The sequence below is a fragment of the Microcebus murinus genome, chromosome 12 (assembly GCF_040939455.1).
Source record: "Microcebus murinus isolate Inina chromosome 12, M.murinus_Inina_mat1.0, whole genome shotgun sequence".
Classification (NCBI taxonomy): Eukaryota; Metazoa; Chordata; class Mammalia; order Primates; family Cheirogaleidae; genus Microcebus; species Microcebus murinus.
This window is the reverse complement of record NC_134115.1, coordinates 80,763,690-80,789,762: the sequence shown is the minus strand read 5'-3', so window position 1 is coordinate 80,789,762 and position 26,073 is coordinate 80,763,690. Positions and strand designations below refer to the sequence as shown.

Below are 26,073 nucleotides of genomic sequence, written 5' to 3'. Positions count from 1 at the left end.
TCTTAAAACTGAGTTCCCAGCCATGACAGGATGGGAGAGAGAAAGCACTATTGCATGCACATGTTTTCCCTTCATAAATATTCATGACTCTTTCTATAATTTGTTGAATATGTATATTTGATCACCTCACTCAGTATAAAATCCTGTTCCCTTTGTCTCTTCTTTGAAGCACATATGCCTGGCTTCTCTATCTGGGGCTGCTTTCTAACCTGTTGGAATGGCAGCCCCAAAAATTGCTACTCTTTATGAGAAATAAAGCTCTCCTGCTTCCAAAGTATAAACCTCATTAATTTTTTTTTTTTAGTTAACAGTTTTATCTGACATTTCTTTGACATTAGTGAATTGAACACATTTTCATGTTAATATTGGTCATTCAAAGTACTTTTTGAACTTGCCTGTTCATATCCTTTGCACATTTTCCATTGAGTTGTCTTTCTCTCTCTTACTAAATTATAGGAAATCTTTATATTGTGTATATATTGTTACATATGTTGCAAACAATATCTGCAAATTTGTTACTTTTCTTTTAACTTTTTAAAAGATATCTTTCATAAAACACTTGTAAATCTTTATGTAAGCTAAATTTGTCAATATTTTTCTTTGTGGTATTAGGGCTAGGAGGGTCTTTCCCACTCACAGATGTTATATATATTCTCATATATTCTTTTCTAATACTTTTGTAGCATTTTGGGGGGTTGATTTTTTGTTTTGCTTTGTTTTCATTTAGCTCTTTACCCTTTTGGAATTAATCTTTGTGAATAACATGTGGTAGGAATCAAAGTTTTATTTTTTACAATTAAAGAAATTAAGTTGTCTGTTACAATGTGTTCATGTTGTATAGTTTATGAATAAACTAATAAACATTTTAGAGCAGGGATTAGCAAACTTTTTCTGTAAAAGGCCAGATAGTAAATATTTTTGGCTTTGTGGCCATATAGTGTCTGTAGCAACAACTAAGCTCTGCTACTATACCCATAGACAATATGTAAACAAATGAGGGTAGCTGTGTTCCAATACAATTTGTTTCTAAAAATAGGTAGCAGGCCCAATATAGCCTGCAAGCTATAGTTTCCCAATCCTTTCCCTACAGAGAGTCAATAATATATACAATATTGGGCAATAGAAAGCTATAAATTTGGAGATATAAAATTTCTGATTTAGAACTTTCACTGGAAACAAGGAAAGGTCTGCTAAAAATTAGATGACATTAGAATCCTAATCTTTGTGGGGTTTTTTTTTTGCAGTTTTAGAGCACAGAAAAATTAAAAACAATATAACTCAGAAATTGTTGGTAACCTACCCTAAATTTCTTGCCACCATCTTTAGAAAGTGAAAGGTTCAGAGATTTTACCAAAGCCAAATTGTCCTGTTTACTAAGTTTTTTAATGAGGGCTTCTGTAATATATCGAACTCCTGCATGTGAATCAGCTCCTGAAATTATAGAAACAGAGCATTATCAGTAAAGGAAGAAATAAATATCACCAAAAAAAATCATTTTGATGTTATATAACAAAAAAAATTTTTTAAGCCATGCAAATGTAGGGAAAAAAAGCTGCCTATTTCTAATCATGATGTTTTAATAATATGTTACTTTATAGCATTCCATAATAATGATGATGATTATGGTAACAATTACACACTATAAATATCAGCTGTGGGCCAAGTTTTGTGCTAAATGCTTTAAAAATTTTTACTTGCACAATAAACTTTTGAGATAGTAATTATTAATATCCTCATTTATTTAAAAAAATCATTTGTTCAAGATCTTGCAGCTAATATGAGGTGCAATTCCAGGAATTGAACCCAGGCAGATGAATATAAAACTTGCACTTTTAACCATAGGCATCACTGAAGTTTTTAGCAATATTTTCATATTAGTTTTAAAGAATAAACTGGCACTACTTAGCTGTCTTATTTTTTTTTTTTTTTTTGAGACAGAGTCTCGCTTGTTGCCCAGGCTAGAGTGAGTGCCGTGGCGTCAGCCTAGCTCACAGCAACCTCAAACTCCTGGGCTCAAGCAATCCTTCTGCCTCAGCCTCCCGAGTAGCTGGGACTACAGGCATGCGCCACCATGCCCGGCTAATTTTTATATATATATATATTAGTTGGCCAATTAATTTCTTTCTATTTATAGTAGAGACGGGGTCTTGCTCTTGCTCAGGCTGGTTTCGAACTCCTGACCTCGAGCAATCCGCCCGCCTCAGCCTCCCAGAGTGCTAGGATTACAGGTGTGAGCCACCGCGCCCGGCTAGCTGTCTTTTTTTATTCTAAAGTTTAGAAATACTGAAATTCTTCAAAATCCTCTTTTCCTATTTTTTAAAATTTTTTTGTTGCTTTTTTAAATAGAGAGTATCTTAACATATTTTATAGAGATAAAGGAGTAACTTGATGCATAGCCTATCCTGTCCTATGACCTTCCTGGATATTGCTGTCAAAGATTGTTAAAACCATCTGGGCACAGTGGCTCACGCCTATAATCCCAGCGCATTGGGAGGCAGAGGCTGGAGGATCATTTGAGGCCAGGAGTTTGAGACCAGCCTGGGCAAAATAGAGAGATTCCCATCTCTACAAAAAACAAAAAAATTAGCCAGACATGGTGGTGAATGCCTGTATTCCAGCCTGGGCAACACAGCGAGACCTGTCCCTTAAAGAAAAAGATTGTTAAATCTATATTACATTTTATAAAAGTAGCCATAAAAAAGAAAATTGCCTCTTGATTCTTGCTTCATGAGTCAGAAAAAATCCTGGGTCCAGATCCAGGATGTAGGCTAAAGATTCCCTATGATTATTTATTTATTTATTTTTTGCCTCTAAGGTGAGTTCATACAGTTGTGTCCCTATGATTATTTATAACTTAATTTTTTTTTCTTATTTTGAGACAGTCTTACTCTGTTGCTGGGCTAGAGTGCAGTGGCATCATCATAGCTCACTGCAACCTCAAATTCCTATGCTCAAGCCTTCCTCCCACTTTAGCCTCCCAAGTAGCTGGGACTACAGACATGTGCCACCCAGCTAACTATTTTTTAAAGTTTTTGTCTCACTGTTGCCTAGGCTGGTCTCAAATTCCTGGCCTCAAGCAATCCTCCTGCCTAGGCCTCCCAAAGTGCTAGGATTACAGGTGTTAGCCACCATGCCCAGCCCATTATTTATAAGTTAATATTACATTTATTTTTGTTCAAAATAAAATGATTTTTTTCTTCAACTTGGTCTGTTCTAGACTAATATTCTAAAACATTAATCAAATTAGAAATAGCAATGTACTAACTGGTAGCAAAGATATAGTATAAATTCAATGCTTTCAATAATAATTAACAGAAACTGGTAAGATATGCAGGTCAATAGAGTTTGATGACTGTTATTTCATGACTTAGCAAAGGATAACGTACTTTTTTGGGGTTTTTTTGAGACAGAGTCTCACTTTGTTGCCCGGGCTAGAGTGCCATGGCATCAGCCTAGCTCACAGCAATCTCAAACTCCTGAGCTCAAGCAATACTTCTGCCTCAGCCTCCCCAGTGGCTGGGACTACAGGCATGTGCCACCATGCCCGGCTAATTTTTTTAATATATTTTTAGCTGTCCAAGTAATTTCTTTCTATTTTTAGTAGAGATGGGGTCTTGCTCTTGCTCAGGCTGGTCTCGAACTCCTGAGCTCAAATGATCCACCTGCCTCGGCCTCCCAGAGTGCTAGGGATAACGCACTTTGAGAACAGATTTCTAGACTAATAGAATGCTTTTAAGAAAAAAATTAAAACGTTGGTAGAACATATGCATGTCCCATATGTGGAAATCAATCCATTCATACATAAGTAGTTTGCTAATAAGCAGACTGGCATAGCCAAGTGTGGATGACATTTTCATATTGAATTAAGGCACTCCATGGCAAATTTTGGGTATGAGCTTTAAGGCACTCTCCTACCACAGGAAATAAAGCTTCCTCTTTCTGGAAATTCCCCTCTCCAAACCCTTTCAGACATTTTCACTCAGAAGCCTCAGTCCTCCCACTCTCCTTATACAATTTCTGACAATAACAACAACAGATCAAATTAGTACCAGAATAGATATATTTGGGCCAAAAATATAAGCTCAAAATTTTCTATCTCTACTTAAGAGTATGTAGTCAAATTCTTACATTAAAAAAGTGGTACCTTTATGGTCTTGGTAGTCCAAAGGAATATTGTTTTCATCTGTAATCTCAACTTGCTCACACCCCTGTCCTCCGGAATGTAAAGGCATGGTCTCTGATCCAATTAAAGGTGAAAGCGACCTAGATCGCATATTGGAATTAAGAGACAATGGACTAGGAGAGTGAGATGGCACCTTTGCTTTGGAGAATATTTTTTGTTGAGGACCTTTCTTCATTGCAAGAGTAAAGCCAGATGTCCATCAACACCTGTAAGAGTTTTCAGTATATTCAACAGGTTAATTTTTTAAGAGCTATCAAAACTATTAAATTAATTTATTTCTAGAGCTTTCAAAACTACAAAGTTATAAACTCAGAGGCTATAGTTACTAGCTAGAACCCATACTACTCCAAGATAATGGAGCAGACATTATTTCAAACATCACTGATCACTTTGATAGAGGGAAGAGACCTCCAAAAGGTTTAGTGTTGGCACATGCTCTAACCAAAAGTGTTACTTATTATTTCTCTTCTCAGTTTATTGGACCAAACTAGTCACAAGGCCCCTTCCACATACATAAGGGGGTCCAACAATGCAGGAAGCTAGACTATTTGGCAAACAGCAGTATTTAATAATACTGATAAGCACTCTCTCCTTTCTGAAACAATTTTTTCCCTTGGCTCCTGGGACACCACACTCTCCTGGTATCCTCTTGCCTCCCTGGCTACTTCTGGCCTCCTTTGCTGGCTTTTGTTCTTCTATGCAGCCTAATTTAAATGTCAGAGCTCCTCAAAGCTTCCCTCTAGTCTCTTTGTTATCTCATCTTAGACAATCTAATACACAACCATGGCTCCCAATGCTAGGTGTATATTGATATTTATATCTTCAATCCAACCTTTCTCTGAGTTCCAGACTCCTATTCCCAACTGTCTACTTGATATCTCATTGGCATACTAAACTCAGTCCAAATTGAATTTATTATTTATCTCATTCCTCTCCTCTCCTGTTCCTCCCAGTGGTCCCTAACTAGTAAATGATGCTCATTAGAATAAGCCAGAAAAATCTGGGAGTCATTCTTGACACCTTCCTCTTCCCTTTCCCCATACCCAATCACTAAGTCCTGTTAATTCTAACTCCCAATACCTCCCAAATTAGTCTACTTCTTTCCATCTCTACTCTCATTCACTCTAATCCAAGCCCTCACTAAACTACTATATAGCTTCTAACTGGTCTGTCTATAAGCTCTTTTGGCACCTTCTTCCATTATTATACTGCAGCCAGACAGACAGCCAGAGTGATCTATTTAAAAAGTAAATCTAGTGGACTGTGAAGAATGGAATATTTATCATGACCTACAAGGTCCCCCATGATCTGGCCCTGTTTCTCTAGATAACCTCTGTCATTCATTCCCTCAAGCGTGGGCTCCAGTCACAATGACCTCTGCCTCAAATGCTTGATCCCATTCTTTTTTTTTTTTTTTTTTTTTTTTTTTTTGAGACAGAGTCTCGCTTTGTTGCACAGGCTAGAGTGAGTGCCGTGGCGTCAGCCTCGCTCACAGCAACCTCAAACTCCTGGGCTCAAGCAATCCTGCTGCCTCAGCCTCCCGAGTAGCTGGGACTACAGGCATGCGCCACCACGCCCGGCTAATTTTATATATATATATTAGTTGGCCAATTAATTTCTTTCTATTTATAGTAGAGACGGGGTCTTGCTCTTGCTCAGGCTGGTTTCGAACTCCTGACCTTGAGCAATCCGCCCGCCTCGGCCTCCCAGAGTGCTAGGATTACAGGCGTGAGCCACCGCGCCCGGCCGATCCCATTCTTTTTATCATATTAATTCTCAGTCTTTCTTCAGAAACCAGCTCACCTGTTGCTTCCTCAGGAAAGCCTCTGGTATAGGGCAAAGTGAAGTCCCAGTTTTATTCCCTCAATCAATTTATATTTTTTCTTGAATAATCACAGTTTGCAATTATACATTTATGTGATTTTTTCTTAACATTTGTCTCCCCTCTGAACTGTAAGCCCCATAAGAGCTTCTCTGTTTTGTTTACCATTGTTCCCCAAGTTTAGCATGGTGCAGGGCACCTAGAAGGAACTCAATAAATATTGGTTGAATGAATAGAGTTATCTTCTACTCATCTCTCTTTTTTACCCACCAAGGTATTGATTCTATCTCTGAAATATTTGGAAATTCATTTGTACCCATCTTCATAGCTACTGCCCTAGATCAAACATTTATCATCTCTTGCTTAGACCATTATGAGACTCTCTGAACCATCTTCCTTCTAATCCTCCTTTGCCTTACCCTCAATCCATCCTCCACCTTTGACCCATTTACATTATAAAAACAAAAGTTGTCTGATGGTTCCCATTGCCTATAAATCTAAACATTTCACAATCTGGTCCCAACATTCTGGCCTAATCTCTTACCCTTACCCGCCATGTACCCTACACTAGTCATCTTTTTATCATTACCTGAATACATCAGGGTTTTTGCTCATGAAATTCCCTCTCCTTAAAATGGCATCCTCTTCTGTCTACCAGCTAAAATGTCATTTTATTTGTGAAGACTTTCCAGATATCTACTTCCTTCAGGTAGAATCAATCCTCCCTGTTTATCACACTGAATATACCTCTACCAAAGAACTTATCCTACTATATATTTTTTGCTTGCCCAGAATGTAATATCCACAAGTGGAACAATAATGTCTAAATTTCCAGCATCTCAATGGTATAGATCTTGAATATATCTAACATGCTACAACTAGAATTAAATCTGTTTAGAAACCATACTCTCAAAGTGTGTTCTCTCATGCATACTCTCTGTATGTATATGTGTTTTTAATGCAACATATCATACATAAAGTATACAAATCGTAAGTGTTATAACTCTGTGGTTTTCTATATAGTGAACATAAGCTATGTAACCAGCATCTGGATCAAGAAACAAAATATGACCAGAACCCCAGAAGCTCTCACATGCTCCCTTAGTACTAACCCCCACATGTGGGTAATCACTATGCTGACTTCCAAAAGAGATTTTGGAACTTTACATAAATGAAATCATATATCTTTTATATCTGCTTTTTTTTGTTAAATATTATGTTCCTGAAATTCATTCATGTTTGTCTCACGCTAAAGACATCTGACCACTTCAAACTCCAGTTCCTACTATTGCTTGCCCACCAAATCAATTTTATTGATGTGTAGGTCTTCCAGAAGGAACTAAAGCATTTATGTATGAAAGGGACCTTGGTCAAATTCCTTTATTTTTCATATAAAAATATTTCTTTTCTTATATGAAAGAATGGTGCAGCTCATAACCATTAAGTTTCAGAATAATAAATGACTTGATTAGTCACAGTGCTAGCAATAGTAATGATGAGAATAAGTTTTCCCTCTCTCAACCTAATTTGTAAGTCAAATCATATACTAATCTAGTGGAATATAAACTCCGTGAAAGCAGGGATATTGTTCACTGATGTATTCCAGGCCTAGAACAGAGCCTAGAAAATTGTAAATAATTAATATTAAATGAATTATTCATAAAGAACATGGAACTTATAAAATACTATTTGGTACTTCAACAAAAAGATATCTTCACGAGCAATATTAGTCATCTATAGCCCTAATTTGCAAGGTAATGTGTATGTAAAAAATATTTTTATGATATATGGTTGCTTTCATAAGTACATTAATCTAAAAACAGTGTAAAAATTATAAATTTGACAGACTTTTAGACAAAATATCTTAAAAGATGTATAGATTTTGAGCAAGGCTGCATTAACAATGATCTTATCTTTGCTCAATATCTGAATTTCTCCTACTCTCACTGCTAAAAACGTGAACATAAAACATTATTTTTTAGAACAAAATTTAGTAAAATAAGATTAAAACCTTAACAAAATTTAGTAAAATAAGATTAAAACCTTATTTATAGTGAAATAAGGTTAAAGTAATTTTCAATCCAAGGATTTAGGGTAGCTCTAGTCTTAATACCACATAAACTGGTATTAGAAAGGACTACTGTAAAGGAAGGATGTGTACACATCTTTATATACGTGATATTGTGAAATATATACAGTCATGCACCACACAAAGATGTTTATATCAACAATGGACCACATATGTGATAGTGGTCTCATAAGATTATAATGGAGCTGAACAATTCCTATGCCCCAGTGACATCGTAGATATCTTAATGTGGTAGTACAATGCATCACTCATGTGTTTGTGGTGATACTATTGTAAACAAACCTACTGTGCTGCAAGTCATATACAAGTCTAGCACACACAATTATGTAGAGTACATAATACTTGATAACAAATGACCATGTTACTGGTTTATGTATTTACTATATTATACTTTTATTTTTAGTTTAGAGCAGTGGTCCCCAACCTTTTTGGCACCAGGGACCAGTTTCGTGGAAGACAATCTTTCCCCAGCTTAGGTGAGCTGAAGGGAGGGGGATATGGTTTTGGGATGATTCAAGTGTATTGCATTTATTGTGCATTTTATTTCTATTATTATTACATTGTCACTTGCTACTCACTGATAGGGTTTTGATATGAGTCTGTAAGCAATTGATTTATTATAGTCTCTGTGCAGTCAAACCTCTCTGCTCATGATAAATCTGTATTTGCAGCTGCTCCCCAGTGCTAGCACCACCACCTCAGCTCCACCTCAGATCATCAGGCATTAGATTCTCATAAGGAGTACGCAACCTAGATCCCTTGCATGCACAGTTTACAGTAGGGTTCATGCAGTTAAGAGAATCTAATGCTGCCGCTGATCCTGTAGGAGGCAGAGCTCAGATGGTGATGCAAGTGATGGGAGCAGCTGTAAATACAGAATAAGCTTCATTTGCTTGCCCACTACTCACTTCCTGCTGTGTGGCCCAGTTCCTAACAGGCCATGGACTGGTACTGGTCTGAGGCCCAGGAGTTGGGGACCGCAGGTTTAGAGTATAGTCCTTATACTTATTTTTAAAAGTTAACTGTAAAACAGGCTCAGGCAGGAAATATTCTAAAAGATGGTATTCTAAAAGATGGAATTGTTATCATAGGAGATGACAGCTAGATGTGTGTTAATGCCCCTGAAGACATTCCAGTAGGATAAGATACAAAAGTAGAAGACAGTGATATTGATGATCCTGACCTAGGCTAATGTGTTTATCTTAATTTTTAACAAAAAAGTCTGGAAAAAAATTAAAATCTTAAAAATAGAAAAAACCTTGTAGAATGAGGATATAAAGAAATTTGTGCATAGTTTTTCAATGTGTTTATATTTTAAGATAAGTGTTATTACAAAAGAGTCAAAAAGTTAAAAAAATTAAAAAGTTTATTATAAAATAAAAGTTATAAGAAGCTAAAGTTAATTTGCTATTGAAGAAAAAAATATTTTTTATAAATTCAGTGTACCCTAAGTATATAGTGCTTATAAAGTCTACAGCAGTGTTCAGTAATGTCCCAGGCCTTCACATTCACTTACCACCCACTCACCATCTGGAAAAGCAACTTCTAGTCTGCAAGCTCCATTCATGATAGGTGCCCTGTACAGGTGTACCATTTCCTATCTTTTATGCCTCATTTTCACTGTACTTTTTGTATGCTTAGATACACAAATACTTACTATTGTGTTACAACTGCCTATAATATTCAGTACAGTAACAGGCTGTACAGGTTTGTAGCCTAGAAACAATGGGCTATCCTACACAGCCTAGGTGTGTGGTAGGCTATGCTATTTAGGTTTGTGTAAGTAGCTCTGTTTGCACAAGGATGAAATTGCCTACCAATGCATGTTTCAGAGTGTATCCTGTTGTTAAGGGACAAATGACTGTGTGTTAAATTAAATTAAGTTGGGCCCGAGGGTGCCTCTGTACTTTTAGTCTAGCAATGAACTGCAACCAATCTTAGTACATAATAAATTATAACCAAACTTGTTGGTTTGGTAAACTAACTGAAACGCCAATCACAACAGCTGAGCTTCAGTCAATCACAGTCAACTGATCTGGCCATGTTCAAATAAGGCAAACCCAGCTGTAATCAAGCATGCTGTTTCTGTACCTCACTTCCCTTTTCTATCCATAAATGCTGCCTGACCACACTGCAGAATGGAGCTCTCTGAACTTCTGTTTCTGAGGCCTGCCCAATTTGTGAATTGTTCTTTGCTCAATTAAATTCTGTTAAATGTAATTTGTTGAAAAGTTTTTCTTTTGTTTTCCTCCTGTTTCCTATCACATATCTCTTAAAACCTCTGGGATCTCCAAAGTGATAAGTGTCTAATAATAAGTGCTAATAATATAACTAATGACTCCCTAGATAGTCTCAGGATGGGGGGGCTGGTAACCAAAATAGGGGCTAAAGGTTCTTTTGATCACCAATGGCCAATAATCAATCATGCCTATATAATAAAGCCTCCATAAAACCCCCCAAAAACAGGGTCCAGAGAGTTTCCTGATAGCTGAACACATGGCAGTGCCTTGAGGATAGCATGCAAGAAAGGGCACGAAAGCTTCTTGCCCCTGCCTACATACCTTGCCCTATACAACTCTCCCATCTGGCTGTTCATCTGCATCCTTTATTATATCTTTTATTAACAAACTGGTGAATGTAAGCAAACTGTTTCCCTGAGTTCTGAGCCACTCTAGCAAATTAATCGAACATAAGGAAGGGGTAGTGGGAGCCTGAATTTATAGCTGGTTGGTCAGAGGTGTAGGTGACAATCTACTACTTGTGATAGGTGTCTGAAGTGGTGGCAGTTGACTGGGACTGACTCCTTAACCTGTGAAATCTGATGCTATCTCTAGGTAGATAGTTTCAAAATTGAATTGAATAAGAGGACACCCGGCTGGTGTCTACTGAGGAAGTGTTCGGTGTGTGGGGAAATAATCCCCACACATCTGGTGTCAGAAGTATTACATAGTATGAGAATAGGAAAAATACTTTGGATTTTTCCTATTTCTATTAATATGTAATATACCTTCACAGGGATTATTATATAGGTATTATTATATAGGCTGGGATTATGAAGAAACTTATTTTTTAAATGGTTGGAGCTGTTGGAACTCAGAAAAATGATACCACAAAGTGAAGCCTTCAGAAGCAAAGTGAGCCGCCTTCTCTGACCTTCTTTTGCCCTCCAGTCTCTAGCCCCTCATTCTCCCAGGAGGCAAGACATGGAAACTAGAATCCCTCTTCCCCAAGGCAGGTCATAGAAACCAGAACCCCTTTTCTTCAAAGACAGCCATAAAACCTAAAAATATTATTCTACTCCCCTATTATTATTAATTATTAATATTATTAATATTATTCTACCCCCATTGCTTTTCTGTGTAACAGCTGGCCATAAAGAAATTAAGACCTCTATTCCATAGGGGTCCTACTCCATACCCTGGAGAAAGAAATGCTATATGGGTGTTGCCAGGATAAAGCTGAACAGACAAGCTTTGCTGAGTTTACTCACTTAGTCTACTAGCATTAGATCATACCCTTTTTATCCAATCATATTTCCACTTGGCTGTCCATAATGGATCCTAAGCATAAAATGGATAGCTTTTTCTGTATCTTTGGGTCTTCATTCTTTGGCACCCATGTCACATAAAACTATGATCGAATAAATTTGTTATGCTTTTCTCTTGTTAACCTGTTATAGGGGTAGCAGCCATGACCTCAATGATGCGAAGTAGACGTATCATCCCCTTTCTATATCTACAGAGCACATACAGTATAACGGTGAGCTTCTATTAATATATTCAACAATTAACCAGCATTTAGCAGATATAATACCCTTCAATGACCATATAGTCATTCTAGGAATGCCAATTTTGCCCAAAACATTTTTGGAATTCCTCTTTGGGTCCCACTTTCAGAATTAATTTACAAGTCTCAGAAGAAAATCAGGCTCATCACTTCAGCTACGCTTTGTTTTTATTTTCCCAATTTGATCACTAACCTTTTTCAGTTTCAGCAAACTTGACTCCAAATGAATTTGGCTACTTCCCAAAATTTAATCCTCTCTGAAAAGATGATATTGAAGTTAATTCTAAAGAATATAATGCTAGTGGCTAATATTTACCGAAGGCTTACCATGTACCAAATATTGTGAGATTTAGCTGGTCACAGCATGTGCCAGTTGTCCCAACTATTTAGGAGGCTGAGGCAGGAGGATCACTTGAGCCCAGGAGTTCGATTTGCTATGATTACACCTGTGAATAGCCACTGTATTCCAGCCTGGGCAACATAGGCAGATCTGTATCTAAAAAAACCAAACAAACAAATATTTGTCATAAGCTCTTTACATGTATCATTATATTGAAAGAATTTAATACAACTCTATGAGATAGGTGTTGTTATTTCCTATTTTATAGATGAAGATGTTAAATAGTTTGTTCAGAGTTCCTTAATTGGTTAGGGTAAAACTTGAATCCTGATCTGATTCCAAAATTCATGTTTTCATTACCATGTCATATAGCTGACTGAGTTTCCTGGAGTCCTGATTATGTTTGCTTTGTTCTCTAGGGCCTAGCACGATATGTTACATAAAACAGACCATAAATAAATGCCACTAAATGATTTGGATTAGTCGGTGACATACACTATAAAAACAATTACTGAAGGAAAACCAGAAAATACTTTACAAAGATAGGATCACTGAAATCATGTTCTGGCCTCTTAAGGTGTCTAGTGTGAAGAAAATAAAACTCTGCCAATTGTTTGTTTTTAAAAAGTCAATTATTAATTCACAGACATACATTACAATATGGCCAACTGCCTTGTTCCAATATCCTAGCATCACTACAGGTTGACCATCCCAAATCCAAAATTCTGAAATATTTAATTATAAATATAAAAAATACAAATGCAGATAAGTACATTGAAAATATTTCAAAATCTGAAAAAAATCCAAAATCCAAAACACTTCTGGTACCAAGTATTTCAATAAGGAGATACTCAACTTGTAGGGTTTTGTTTTTTTTTTAAGACAGATCTGGCTCTGTTGCCCAGGCTAGAATGCCATGGCATCAGCCTAGCTCACAGCAACCTCAAACTCCTGGGCTCAAGCAATCCTACTGCCTTAGCCTCCCTAGTGGCTGGGACTACAGGCATATACCACCATGCCTGGCTTATTTTTTCTATATATATTTTTAGTTGTCCAACTTGTACTTTAAATTGCTAACTTAAATGTGTCTTTAGTTTTTCTTTCATTTCCTCATATTAAACTATCCACATGGGTCGGAAAAACTGCCCCCCCCATGTCACATAACTGCTACTTATGCCATTGCCACAAACAAGACTTTTGGTCCTAATTTCAAAAATGTGGTAAACAATTTTTGTGTCTTATATCACATCATTCTGTCATGGAAAAAAAAGTCTCTTAGTAAACTATGATACTGTAAAATATATATTTAGTCTTAGTTCCTTTTCTTGGCATATAACTCCTAAAATCCTTGCTGACTGGTGTCTTTTTGTATGCTAATGAGTTGACTGACTTGCCACCTCTCACTGAAAAGGCCAAGCCATGATTAGAGGGTTGGGACTTCAACCCCTCTCCCCAAACTTCTGAGAAGAGGAGAGGGGCTGGAGGTTGAGTTGATCACCAATGGTCAATGATATAATCAATCATGCCTACATAATGAAGTTTCGATAAAAACCCAAAAAGGCTGGGTTTGGGGATAGGCGAACACATGGAGAGCAATCTGCCCAGAGAGGGCATAGAAGCCCCATGCCCCTTCCACTTGCCTTGCCCTATGCATCTTCTCATCTGTATTCTTTGTAATATTTATTATAAACCAGTACCCATAAGTAAGAGTCCCCTGAGTTCTGTGAGCTGCTCTAGGAAATTAACCAAACCCAAGGAGGGGGTTATGGGATTGCCAATTTATAGCCAGTCAATAAGAAGTACAGGTAAAACAACCTGGGGCTTGCAATTGGCAGGGGTCAGCCTTGTGAGACTGAGCCCTCAACCTATGGATCTGATCTATCTGATATCTCCAGATAGATCAGACTGAACAGGATTAGAGGACACCCAGCTAGTATCTACCACTGCAGAACTGATTGCTCACTTGACATGTGGGGGAAAAAGCCTACAGAATTGAGAGTATAGTGGGAGAAACTGAGTTTGTTTAATCCTGTATTCTCAGAGTAACACTACTGATTCTGTGCTAAACTGTACTGATGTTTTCCTTCTAAATAAGATTAATATTCTCAAATTTGAGAACAGCTAAGAGGAATGTGCTTACAAAGGTAAAATTTTATTTACTCTTGAGTTAAATGAATTAATGGATGACATACACTATAGCACGTAGTTTTCATAAAAGCAAGAAATTTAAAAAACAAAAGAGAGGAAGGACAGGGCACAGTCTCACTTTTATATATCCTTCTCTACCTCTAGCATCATAGAAGATTATAAAATTGGAATATTATTGTGTGCTGAATGCTACAGAGATATGCTTTGTATTTTTAAAAATTTCTTGGTTTTTAAAAAAGCATTCCATATTTTCATGCAATGCAATTATTTTATATCCTGTATCTTAGAATTCCCTCCAAATTCTCAAAGTACTGAACCATTCAGAATTCCTCTCACGTCATCCTAATGACCAAGACCCTTTGTGCCTCACTTGATGATCTTGAGGTCCTTGACCTCTCCTGATTAGTAAAACTCAGGCTTACTCATTCATAGATTTTAAAAAACAATTAGAATGGATTCCAGAAATCTAGATCAACTCTTTAGTTTTATGAATATAATGTGAAAGATTAAGTGAGGGTTCCAAAGGAACAATGCATTCTCAAATCCCTTTCCTGGGTTGCCATAGCTCCTGTAAAGCCTGGACACTGACACAACAGATATATGAATTCTATCTCATAGAATAGCTAACTCAGGGAACTAGGCTTAGGGATTTAATGTTTAAAAATGGCTGGCATTATTTCAGAGACTATTGCTTAGAGGTGGTAAATCTTGAATTACAATTTTAAGGGAGAGATGAGAGTATAGTTTGACCCTAGGATGTTGTTTGCAATCACATGAACAAAGACCAAACAATGGAAAAAACACAGCAGAGAGGTAGTGCCAGAGTGACTAGAAGTGCAGGATAAAGAGAAAACAAAGAAAACAAGTCCAGAGTTGGAATTATATTTTAAAGGCCCAGAAGGTAGTCTGCAAAAGAAGAGAAAGCCATTGGAATGATGTAATAATCAGAATCATATGGCAATAAAACACTATCTACTCTGCTACCCATAAACCCAGATACCTGCCCTGATCTCAAAATCCTGTCCATCACAGCTCAGTAGAGATTACAAATTCCACCTCTAACCAGCTATCCTAACATTCCTAACTTCCTATCTTCTCTATCTCAAATGAGGCAGACCTCAATAATCCCAAAACCTCTGTCTCTCTACATACCAGCCTAATATACAATACCCATCCCCATTTGTTAACTCTCATATTTCTCTCCACACTACATCCTTTAGGGTCTTAGTACTTTCCCTCCAATTCTACTTTATCCCATACCCTCTGACCTATTCAAATACTCTTGCTATTTTTTAAAAATACTCTCACTCTTTAACCTTCTTGAGTCCTTCCAAATATCCTGATTCCCATTCCTCTTCAAAGTTTCCAGCCACTTTTCTTTCCAAAACTAACTTGCGCGTCCTGTGCTGCCTACCTCTGCCTCCCATCCTTCTCCATTACACTCTGATTACCAATTTTTCCCACAAATTCTATCCCAGTTCCCTAACACCGTATTAGTTCCCCCCATTTCTCTATGGTTCTTTCCAGTACCCTGCCTCAACACTTCTATATTCATCCAGACTTCCCATATTGCCCATCTTCCTTCATCCCAGAAAACACCCTGACATCCTAGTGCATTCCAAAACTCTGCCCTCCAATATTCCCGTTCCCAAACAAAATATTCAAACTTCTACCCATTCCTCTTCATCCCAATGGAACTGCCTACATAGATGCCTTTCCAGCCTAACACCCTGGCCCTATGTTATACATCCTATTAACAGCCTGATTTTCCCTCTGCCATCTCTCTCATTCCACTGAGATACCCTAAAACCCAAGTTTCCTATCCCTTTCCATTAATTATTTATTCAATTTTATTGGGCAACTTTTATGTGCCAAGAACTGTGCTAGGCTCTAAGAATACAGTGCTGAGAAGGCAGAGTTTTTACATTTAAGATGCACTACAGGATTATATCACCCTATCACACATGGTATTTACACCAAGTAGTCTCCTTTATAACATTTACAACAATTGAAAATAATTATTTGTGAAACTATTTATTTCCTATTTCTCCTAATAGATTATAAGCTGCAAGAAAGCAGGGACTCTATTTGTCTGTTGTTCTGCAGATAATAAATATTTGTTGACTGAAGGACTGTGCTAAATACTCTAAAGACATTACCAAATTTAAATCCCCACAGATGCTGTATAAAATCAGAATTTATTAATCTCATTTACAAGTGGCAGTGTATCATTAACAATTAAGAGCTTCGATTCTGGAGCTAGACAGTCTGAGTTCAAATCCCAATTTTTCCACATACTGTGTGACATCAGGCCAATTACTTAACCTCTCTGGTCCTCGGGGCTATCACTTTTTTAAATGGGGATGATAACGTCATCCAAGTTATTTTAAATTCTAAATGAGTTAATACCTGGAAAGTACTTAGAACTGTTTCCGACACACAGTGAACACTCAAAAGGTGATCAACAATGATTTTTTACAAGTGAGGAAACATATGCTCAGGAAGGTTAAGGAACATGCCCAGAGTCACACGGCTGGTTAAGTAACACAGGTGGTAGAACAGAGACTTGAGATCAAGTCTCTGTTCTACCATGAACCTAAGTTTGGCTTCAAAATTCACTGTTCCTTAACCATTATACAACAAAGTATTTGCTCTTCTCAACCTTTTAGCATTTCGTCCCGACATCCTAATTCTGATCTTTCTCCTTGTACCAAGACACCAGTCAGGACACCCAAACGCGGTCCTTTACCCCGTCATTCCGCACAGACGCCCGGCACACCTCAGCCCCTCCCTGCCCTTCAGGTGTCGGGCCCAGCAGCCCCTCGCTCCTCAGGTGACGGGACCCCCATCCTTCTGAGAGCCGCACCCAACTTCCACGCCACACACTGTCTCTCCATCCCCAGTCGCCCCCGCCATCCCCACGCCTTCTCATCCAAACCTCCCTCCACCCACCTCCCCACGCCCGTTCCGGGTCCTCCCATCCTTCCCATCCAATCCCGATCCCCACACACACGCCCCCGCCCCGAATCCATCTCGAGCCGGCCCACCCCACGCTAGCTCCAGGCCTTTCCGCCTGTGCCGCCGGCCCCTACCGCTCGGTCCAGACGCCGGAGGACGGTCTCGACCAGGTCTGGCACGTCACCGCCTAGGAGTCCGGCCGAGCAGCCCCGCGGGACGAGGCGGAGCGAGAGACGCGCGGGTCCTTCCCTTCAGGCGCCCGGCGGCTCGGCGGCCATTTTGTTATGTTATGCCGGTTGCCGAGGGCCGGCGCGCGCGTGGGCGGGGCCTGTCAGCCGCGCCAGTCCCCCGGAGCCGTTGGGAGGGGCGCGGAGGAGCTTCCCGCCAATTTTGCCGCCTCAGCCGCTGGCGCGCGAGGACGCGGGGAGGCTTGGGCGAGAACCTTCCTGTTGCTCGAGCCCGGCGGGCCGCGACGCCCTTGCCCTAGAGTGGCGATGCTGGGGAGGTCGCGTATGTCAGAGGTGAGATTTCTTGCGGCAGCCGCCCTTAAGGCCATTTCCCTTCGCTGAGGCGAAGCTGCAGACGCCTCGCTAGGAGACTCTGACAGGCTCCTCCTGGGCTGGCTGGGAGGGAGGACGAACTGCGGGACAGACGCGGCCCCGTCACAGGCTTCCTCCACTTCTGATGCTGACCGCTGGCCTGGAGCCCGTGCGCCTCGCACCGCGCCTCTTCTTGCACTGCTGCTTCTGAGGCCAATTCTCGCAATGGACCGAACAGACCAGGCATGGATGAACCTCACTGCGGACGCAGCTTGGGGTCCGGCTGTCACCCGAGGTTTAGGGAGCAAGACCGGGCTGAAAATCCCGGGCAGAGAGTATTCCTCGGGTTGGTACAGGGAAGCTAAAGCGAGGAGCATTTGCAGACTTCACCTGGGGCTTGCCCATAAGTGCTGCATTCACTACATGCATTAAACCCATGTTTTAAGAGAATTTAGCAGAGTCTGCTGGATGCTAGAGAAATACGGTGACTTTTTGTTTTTTGGTTTTTTTTTTTTTTTTTTAAGACAGTCTCACTCTGTTGCCCCGGCTAGAGTGCCGTGGCGTCAGCCTCACTCACAGCAACCTCAAACTCCTGGGCTCAAGCAATCCTCCTGCCTCAGCCTTCTGAGTAACTAGGACTACAGGCATGTGCTACATGCCCGGCTAATTTTTTCTATTTTGGGTAGAGACGGGATCTCGCTCTTGCTTAGGCTGGTCTCAAACTCCTGAGCTCAAACAATCCTCCCGCCTCGGCTTCCCAGAGTGCTAGGATTACGGGCGTGAGCCACCGCGCCGGCCTACGGTGACTTTTTTAAAGCATTATCACCAGGGACACCTTTCACACCAACCTCCCATTTCCAAAGTATAACCTGGACCGTGTTACCGTCAGAGGCTGCACTATCTCCAGAAATCAATACTGTTTTAGAAATTCTCTCTGTGCCCCAGTTTCCTCACTGAAGTACTCAAACCTACTTCCTACAATCGTCCTGATAATAAGTTAAAGCACGTGAAAGAACTTAGAACAGTGCCCGGCCCATAGTAGTTTCTTAATATGTTGTAGTTATTTTATTATTAGGCAAAGGTTTCTGAGAAGAAGTGATGTTTCATCCTAGGCCCAAAAGAAAAGAATTTAGTCAAGGAGTAAGGAGGTGGGGAAGAATTTGCTTGGCAAAGAGAACAACTTGTGCAAGTACCAGAAGGGGATGAAAGAGCTTGGCAATGTGCTGGATGTTAAGTAATTCAGTGTGGCTGGAACAAAACATAAGTAGTATGGAGACATTAAATAGTTCAATATGCCTCCTGCAAAAATCTGGGGTGGAGAAGTTAAAGGAAAAGGGACTTATAAATGTCATTAGACACTTCCTTTTTCCTTAAGGCAGAGATGGCTTCACCACAGGAAATCCAGGTGACTTCCAACCCAAGGGACACCATTCTCATTCACAGTTATGTGAATGATGCTCCCCCCTCCCCCCAACCTTGTTTATGCAACACAGAAGGAATCCCTTGGAGTTGAAAGCCAGAATTCCTGAAAAGCTCCACTGAAAATTAAAAGAAGATTGTATCCATTTTTAATGGAAGTTCAGATGATACTTATTAGTTGGAAATGTGACACTCATTATTTTTCTTTTCCACCAGAGACTTGGATTTATTGTGTCACCTCGTAACTATGCCCCTCAAAGTCTGTAATGGTATTCAGGTGGGATCCATTGTCAAATCAATGTGTGCTAGTTTATGTAGTTCATTATCAATTTTATTAGAAGTCATCGAAAATACAAAGTCCAGAGGATGGTGCAAAACACTTATTTTTCCCTTGTGAAGCTCAGTCCATATCCAGTGAGCCTTGGATGGCATTCTACAATCCCATGTTGCCTGGTTTTCCTCTCATACAGATCCAGTACCCTCCACTGGTGTCTAGCTTGGTCTTTAAGGCAGCTCAGACCTTAGAGACTTCAAAAGAGAGAACTTTCTCTAATTAACTTGAATATTAATTGTCTCTATTAGCATGCTAAGAGAACCTCCCTCCCCAAAGCAGGAGTGAGGATAGAAAAGAATGAGGATAGCTCTTTCATTCCACAGTATTTTGTACTTATCCAACAATATGAAGAAGTTGTGGTTCTTTTGAGTTGCATTTACAATACAAATATCAGCCATGGCAGAGTGACCTAGCTATCCCTCAGTCCTTTTTTCTCCAAATGAAAGTAAAGCTATTCTGTTTGCTTTAATTTGCCTCCTCTTTTGCAACCGTATTTAATCATTTTGCAAATTTGCTTTAGAGAAGAACCAGACTAGCTTGTCAGGCAAGGATGGCAGCTTCCATTATTGTCATTTCTTTCTTTGACTTGCTAGTGTGATTTAAAAAAATAATTGAATTACAAATATATTTTAAATAAGTGTTTATTTTTAAAATCTCACAGAGTAAGCTATAATTTGCAATATAAAAGATCATGTACTATGTCTAAATGTAAGTTCTGCATTAGACACCTGTGACTATTGATATATGAAAATGACCTGATTCTGTACAAGAATATAGAATGATCTGCCACTGTCTGCAAAATACCAACTATCTTGGGCTGGCTAGTAAAGCACCTTATAATTTTTGCTCAATGCTGTGGGTCTATTTTTTGGTTTGGGATTTGTTGTTCATCTCTTCCTGATCTCTCTTTATTCATTTTGTCAGAGTATATATAAAAGCCCTACTATGTGCCAATTCTATGGGAATGCAGTGGTGAATGAGATGGACACAGTTTCTGTCCTCAATGAGATTATAGTCAACTGGGAAATACAAAAAAGTAAAACACTGTGAAAGTGGAGTAGAATTAGAAACTTAGTATTGTTCTGTGTGAATCCATATATGGATTAGAGTTCAGAATGGGAAGGACCTACAATATCCAGTGTTTCATAAAATCTGTACCCACGTTAACCCTGGGCTGTTTCTAGCACTAAGGTTTATGCAGGCATTGTGACTTAAAGAATTTGTGGCCTGCTCTGTGAGTTTGGATCTACTCTCAAGAGGACCAGGAGAAGGGTCTGTGTGCTCAGGTCCAAACCAGACCCAATCAGGCAAACAGGGGAAAATACCTTTACAATGGAAACTGAGGGAAGGAGAACTATATCACCCTTTTATTTCATTAAAACATTTTTTTGACACCATATCCTCCCAAATCCCATTGTAATGATAGTAAAGGTATCTTCAAATGGGTCATGCTGTCATGTTTTTAATGTCTAAGAACTCATTTTGTTCTTTAATGTTCCTTTTTTATGGTATCCTAATCTTGCTTCGTGGTTACAATATCTTCCTTTCTCTTTATGAGTATATTGATGAAGGTTATTCTTTTTGGGGCAAGGGAGAAGAATAACTTCCACTTTGTGTAGCCACTATTCCAAGTTTTTTGGTTTTTTCTGAATGTTTTGGTCCTTATCTTCCATGTTAAAGGCCTTCCTTAGGTGTCTGGTAATTCATTGTTTGGGGAGGGTAGATCTTTGGAATTTCTGTTTTGGACATAGTAAGTTTTTAAACATACTAATTAGATATACAAGTGAAGATTTTGAATAAGGCAATTAGAAGTACAATTTTGTGCTTAGGAGAGATTTCTAGGGAATTAAATGTAGGTGTGTTGGTATATATAATTGATATCCCAATGTAAATAAGTTGGTGAGATTGCCTTGTAAGTGAATGTAGGTAGGAAAGAGGTCTGAGGCCTGAATGCTGGGGCACTCCAACATTCAAGAAGAGAGGTTCCCATTGAAGAGATAAATTTGGAAGCTGGCAGTAGAGAAATGGCATTTGAAGTGATGACTTTAACCTTGTGAAGAAAATGTAGGAAATTATAGTTTTCCATGGTAACTTGAAATAGCCAAGTTGTGCAAGTGAAGAGCCTGCTGAATTCTGTATCTTTGAAAGGAACACAGGTAAGTACTTTCCTCATTCTCTCTTTAACTGCTAAAATAGTCATAAAACAACCCAGAGATTTTCAACCAAGGACCATTTTGCCCTTCCCTGACCAGGGGACATTTGCCAATGTTGAGGACATTTTGTCTTCAGGACTGGGAAGGCTCTACTGACATCTAGTGGGTGGAGGCCAGACATACTGCTAAGTGGCCTGCAGGGCACAGGTCCGCTGCTCCTAACAGTCTTTCAGCCCAAAATGTCAATAGTGTTGAGGTTGAGAAACATTGACATAACCTACCAGTACTAATTTTTTCTCCCTTCTATTTGTCACAAGGTGAGGGCAAAAACTCTAAAGGTTTTAATATTTGAGAATGTCAAATGTTTGTGACCTAAGTTACATAAGTACTGATAATAGTGTGAAATTTGACCAGAAAGGTTTTTTTTTTTTCCTCCAAATCTTTGTCACTATGTTTATTCCTTCTTGGTGAAAATGTGAGCCCATTTATAGGACTGAGTACAAAACCACAAACACAAATTGTCCTTTTGTGGCCAACATTTTTAAACCTGCATGAGAAGAATTGACACAATGCTAAGTATGCCCTTCAAATACAGTACTTTTTATCCTTCAGATGATGAAGAAAATTTTGCTGAGACAATTGGCCAAAAACTAAAACACAGGTACAGTCACTCATTAGAAATGAGAATGTTTTCTGTTACTATTGGTCTGAAAATGTTCTGGACTGGAGTAATGCTAGATTCATCAGTTGTACCCACTGCAGTCTATATATCCCTTTACATTAAACCATCGTTTTCAATGCATTATTGATTAGTAATTTTCCTATCATTGTCCTTGCAGTATTCTGCTTGATATGGTTCAGAGCTCAGACAGTGGTTTAAATATTAGCCCACTGGCTAATATTTCAGTCCAGTTCAGAGGATGTATATGAATGTCAGCAACTTTACTTCCATGAGAATATTCATTCACTATTCATATTAATACAATTTCGTTAATCTAGTTTTGCAGTTATGAGACTTCTGTCTAACACACTATCAAAATCTAATGCTCCCATGGCAGATTATTTTCAAAAATTGCTGCTGTGAATGAATGTGTGAAATACCAGGGTTTTTAGCCATTTCTGTTTGCATTTTACCTTGGAAAATAATTTTACTAATATTTTGCATGTACTACCTACCTATTCTTTTGATGGAACAATGAATATAATTAGGTCCTAAAGAGATGGCAACATCCTCAGAATCAGAGCAGTAAGGTCAAAATGTCCTTCTTAGTTTCCCATTACATGCAAAATAAAGTCCAGACTCCTGAGCATGGCATTCAAAGCCATACACAATCTTCAGCCTACCTTTTAAAATCTCCCTGGCCCACCTGATCATTCATTCATTTATTCATTCATTTGGCAGCAATTTGTTGGGTGTCTAATTGTCTTTTAGGCACTTTGATAAGTTCTGAGTTGTGTTTCCAATGTATACATTAGGCCTGTCATCATGGAACTTATAGCCTAGAGGGGAAAATAGACAAATGAAGAGGCAATTATAAAACCCATCTCCCAAACCACCAGCCACCCAAACTATACCTAGAGATTTGTAGTGCAGTATGGGTCCATGCATGCAATTGGGGGCAGGTTGAAGGAAGCCTGACATCAATAGCTTCATAGCTTCCTTGGCCACATCCTGGACATTTCTAGTTCTAGAATTCCTGGAAACACCTGATCATTTGGGAAATAGCCTTGGGATTTCAGATCTACTCTAAAGAGGATCAGTACAGGCCTCATGGGCCTAATTCAAACCAGACCCACTCTAAGGAAGCCTCTGAACCATCTCCAGATGGAGTCCAGGATAATAGTTTTCTCTCATGTTCTTTAAATTTAGAGTGGCTCCCTAGAAGCAGAGACTTGAGGCAGGGAGACATTCTCAGGCAAGTGGATGATTGAGAGACAACTCTCAAGAGAAACCTGTAAGTAGTGAGGAAAGCAGGACAGGGCAGGGAAGAAGCAAAGCAAAGATGTGGTTTCAGCTAAAGTCTAACCTCAGCCTGATCCTAGTGGGGCTGTAGAACATGAATGGTTCCACAAATTTGGCCCATCTTGAGACAAGGGAGCTAGCCTGTTTTAACCTCAGAATCAGTCAGTCATTGACTGTGGACCAATTCTGGGGAGAGAATGTAATTTCCAAGGCATTTCTGGTTAAGATATCTTTCATGGCTGAGGTGAATTACATGGACAAGGATGCAGTCAAGAAACTTTAGCAACCAACACTCACAGCATCTGTAGGATGGGTGTAGCTTCCCAATAAAGGGGGGAACTGGTTAGGGAATCAACTACATCTACTATACCTAGAAAATGTGCAAGACCAGAGTGCCTTTAAATATTTTGCATCTGTGTCCAGCTTTGAAACATTTTCCTTGGGTGTCTTTTGCACTTTACTCATCAAAATCAAAATCAAGTTTCTCTGCTTTGAATTCCAGAACTACCTGTGGACATTAAAAACTTACCATTTAAATTCTTGGGTTTTCTTCTCAGTGATCCCACTATCTGACATTAATAATTAACCTGAGGACTAATTTAACAAATTCTTCAAGCTGAGTTCACAAAAAGGAGGGCACTTTCAAGAAAGGTTGTGTCAATGATCTAATGCTTTCCCAGCCATGGACATTTTAAGCATAGTCTGTATTTTTTTTTACTTGGGAAGAATTTGGGGACAGGAGCAAACGTGAGTAAAGGACACCATTTTCATTTGAAATGTATCTTGGTTGTATTTTTACAGAAAGAATTCAAATCAATGCCACATAAAATTAACTTTCTATTTCTGAGAACTCCAAGAGAATTTCCTCTTTTCTCTATCATCCAATACTGCTACACTGTTTTTTTAAAATATGAGTACTTGTAAACGATGCATGACTTATATTCTAATACTCTGTGTTTTGCCTAGGCTGTCGCCATGCCCCCAGGAATAGTAACTTCCTGATTGGTATTTTGTTTGAAAATGGATTCTTCAAAAGACAGAAGTGTGGTTCCTATTTGCACCTTTTATAGGGGACTCAATTAAACATTTCCCTGGCTGCAACTAATTAAGATCACTTCTATCTGCCCCCTTGAAATCTCATCCTTTGGATGCTTTCTGGAAGCTATTCTGGCTTTACCATAGATAACAAAATTTTGAGAAATATATCATTGAAGAAATTCTGATAATTTATATTGGTTCTCCTAAGTGAAAAATATTTTAAAATTATCTTTTATTAGCAGGTTGACTCTATAATTTTACCATTTCAATAGGTATGTTGTCTCAGCACCAAAAGAGTTCTATGTTGGAGCCTCTGAAAATGTAGTAGTTCAAGTTTATGGATACACAGAATCATTTGCTGTGACTATTGCTATTAAAAGTTATCCTGAAAAAAGTTTTACGTATTCTTTTGGCCAAGTTACTGTATCTCCAGAAAATAAATTCCACAATTCTTCAAGCTTAACTGTAGGTATTCATCTCACATTTTTTTTTTATATGTCAAATGGTTCTTTGTAAAATATACACATAGATGGTACATTGATCCATTTTACACATGTGGATAAAAATGTGATATATCATGCTATTAAGTAAGTTCACTAGTTGATATGAGATAAGTGCCATATGTTTATATGCATAAGTAATGGGAAATGTCAAACAAATAATCTGTTCTGGTTTGGGGACAATGTAAAGAAATGTAAAAGTCTAAATGAAGCAGGTAAAGGTTATTAATGTGAAAAGATTCAATGACATAAATTGAAAACTAAATGAATCAATACATATAATTGTTTTCAAATGACATGATGACTACTAGGAAGAGGTAATTTAGATATTTGATTACATAATAGGTGTTAAAAAATATATATATATATACACACAAACATGCAAACACACACAAGTCTGGCTCTGTTCTAAAAACTTCAGAGAAATGAATGGAGAATATTTTGAACATTTATTTTCCTTGACTATATACTACAAAATTCTAATTACATGGCTCTCTGAAAAATTTTTTTTCACTAAAATATGTATCTATCATAGACTTTTTATACTTTCTCCTTGGACTTGAACCAATCGAATTTTCTTTCAAATAAATTCATGAACAATGTTTATGGAAAATTAGAGAAGTGTCCACAACCTTATTATTATAAAATATACTGACCTAATGCAATATGTTTGAAAAGGGTCACATATTAATTATACTGTGAACAATAGACATAAAAATATTAGTAAGGGAAATATTTAGACTGTTGGTATAAGTCCCAATATAATTGGTATGATTTAGACTTTTGGTATAAGTCCCAATA

The 26,073-nt window shown here is 38.5% G+C and overlaps 2 protein-coding genes across 7 annotated transcripts in view; one reads left to right on the top strand and one right to left on the bottom strand.

The window, feature by feature from the left end:
* The window catches only part of CNTRL (centriolin), an 88,616-nt gene extending 71,017 nt beyond the window's left edge, over nt 1-17,599 (bottom strand). For 3 of the 6 annotated variants that reach the window (XM_076008995.1, XM_076008998.1, XM_076008999.1), the window contains exons 1-4: nt 17,461-17,599; nt 12,208-12,376; nt 4,145-4,389; nt 1,301-1,431 (exon numbers count right to left, since the gene is read on the bottom strand). In XM_076008995.1, coding sequence (XP_075865110.1) covers nt 1,301-1,431; nt 4,145-4,358 — 345 coding nt within the window. In that variant the 5' untranslated portion in view covers nt 4,359-4,389; nt 12,208-12,376; nt 17,461-17,599. The other 3 variants (XM_076008996.1, XM_012771712.3, XM_012771710.3) reach the window with 3 other exon arrangements.
* Nucleotides 17,439-26,073, top strand: part of LOC105875126 (complement C5-like) — a 42,962-nt gene continuing 34,327 nt past the window's right edge. Inside the window, exons 1-2 of the mRNA XM_076009000.1 lie at nt 17,439-17,847; nt 25,045-25,237. The gene's annotated coding sequence lies outside the window, so the exon portion shown is untranslated. The remainder of the gene's footprint in view (nt 17,848-25,044; nt 25,238-26,073) is intronic.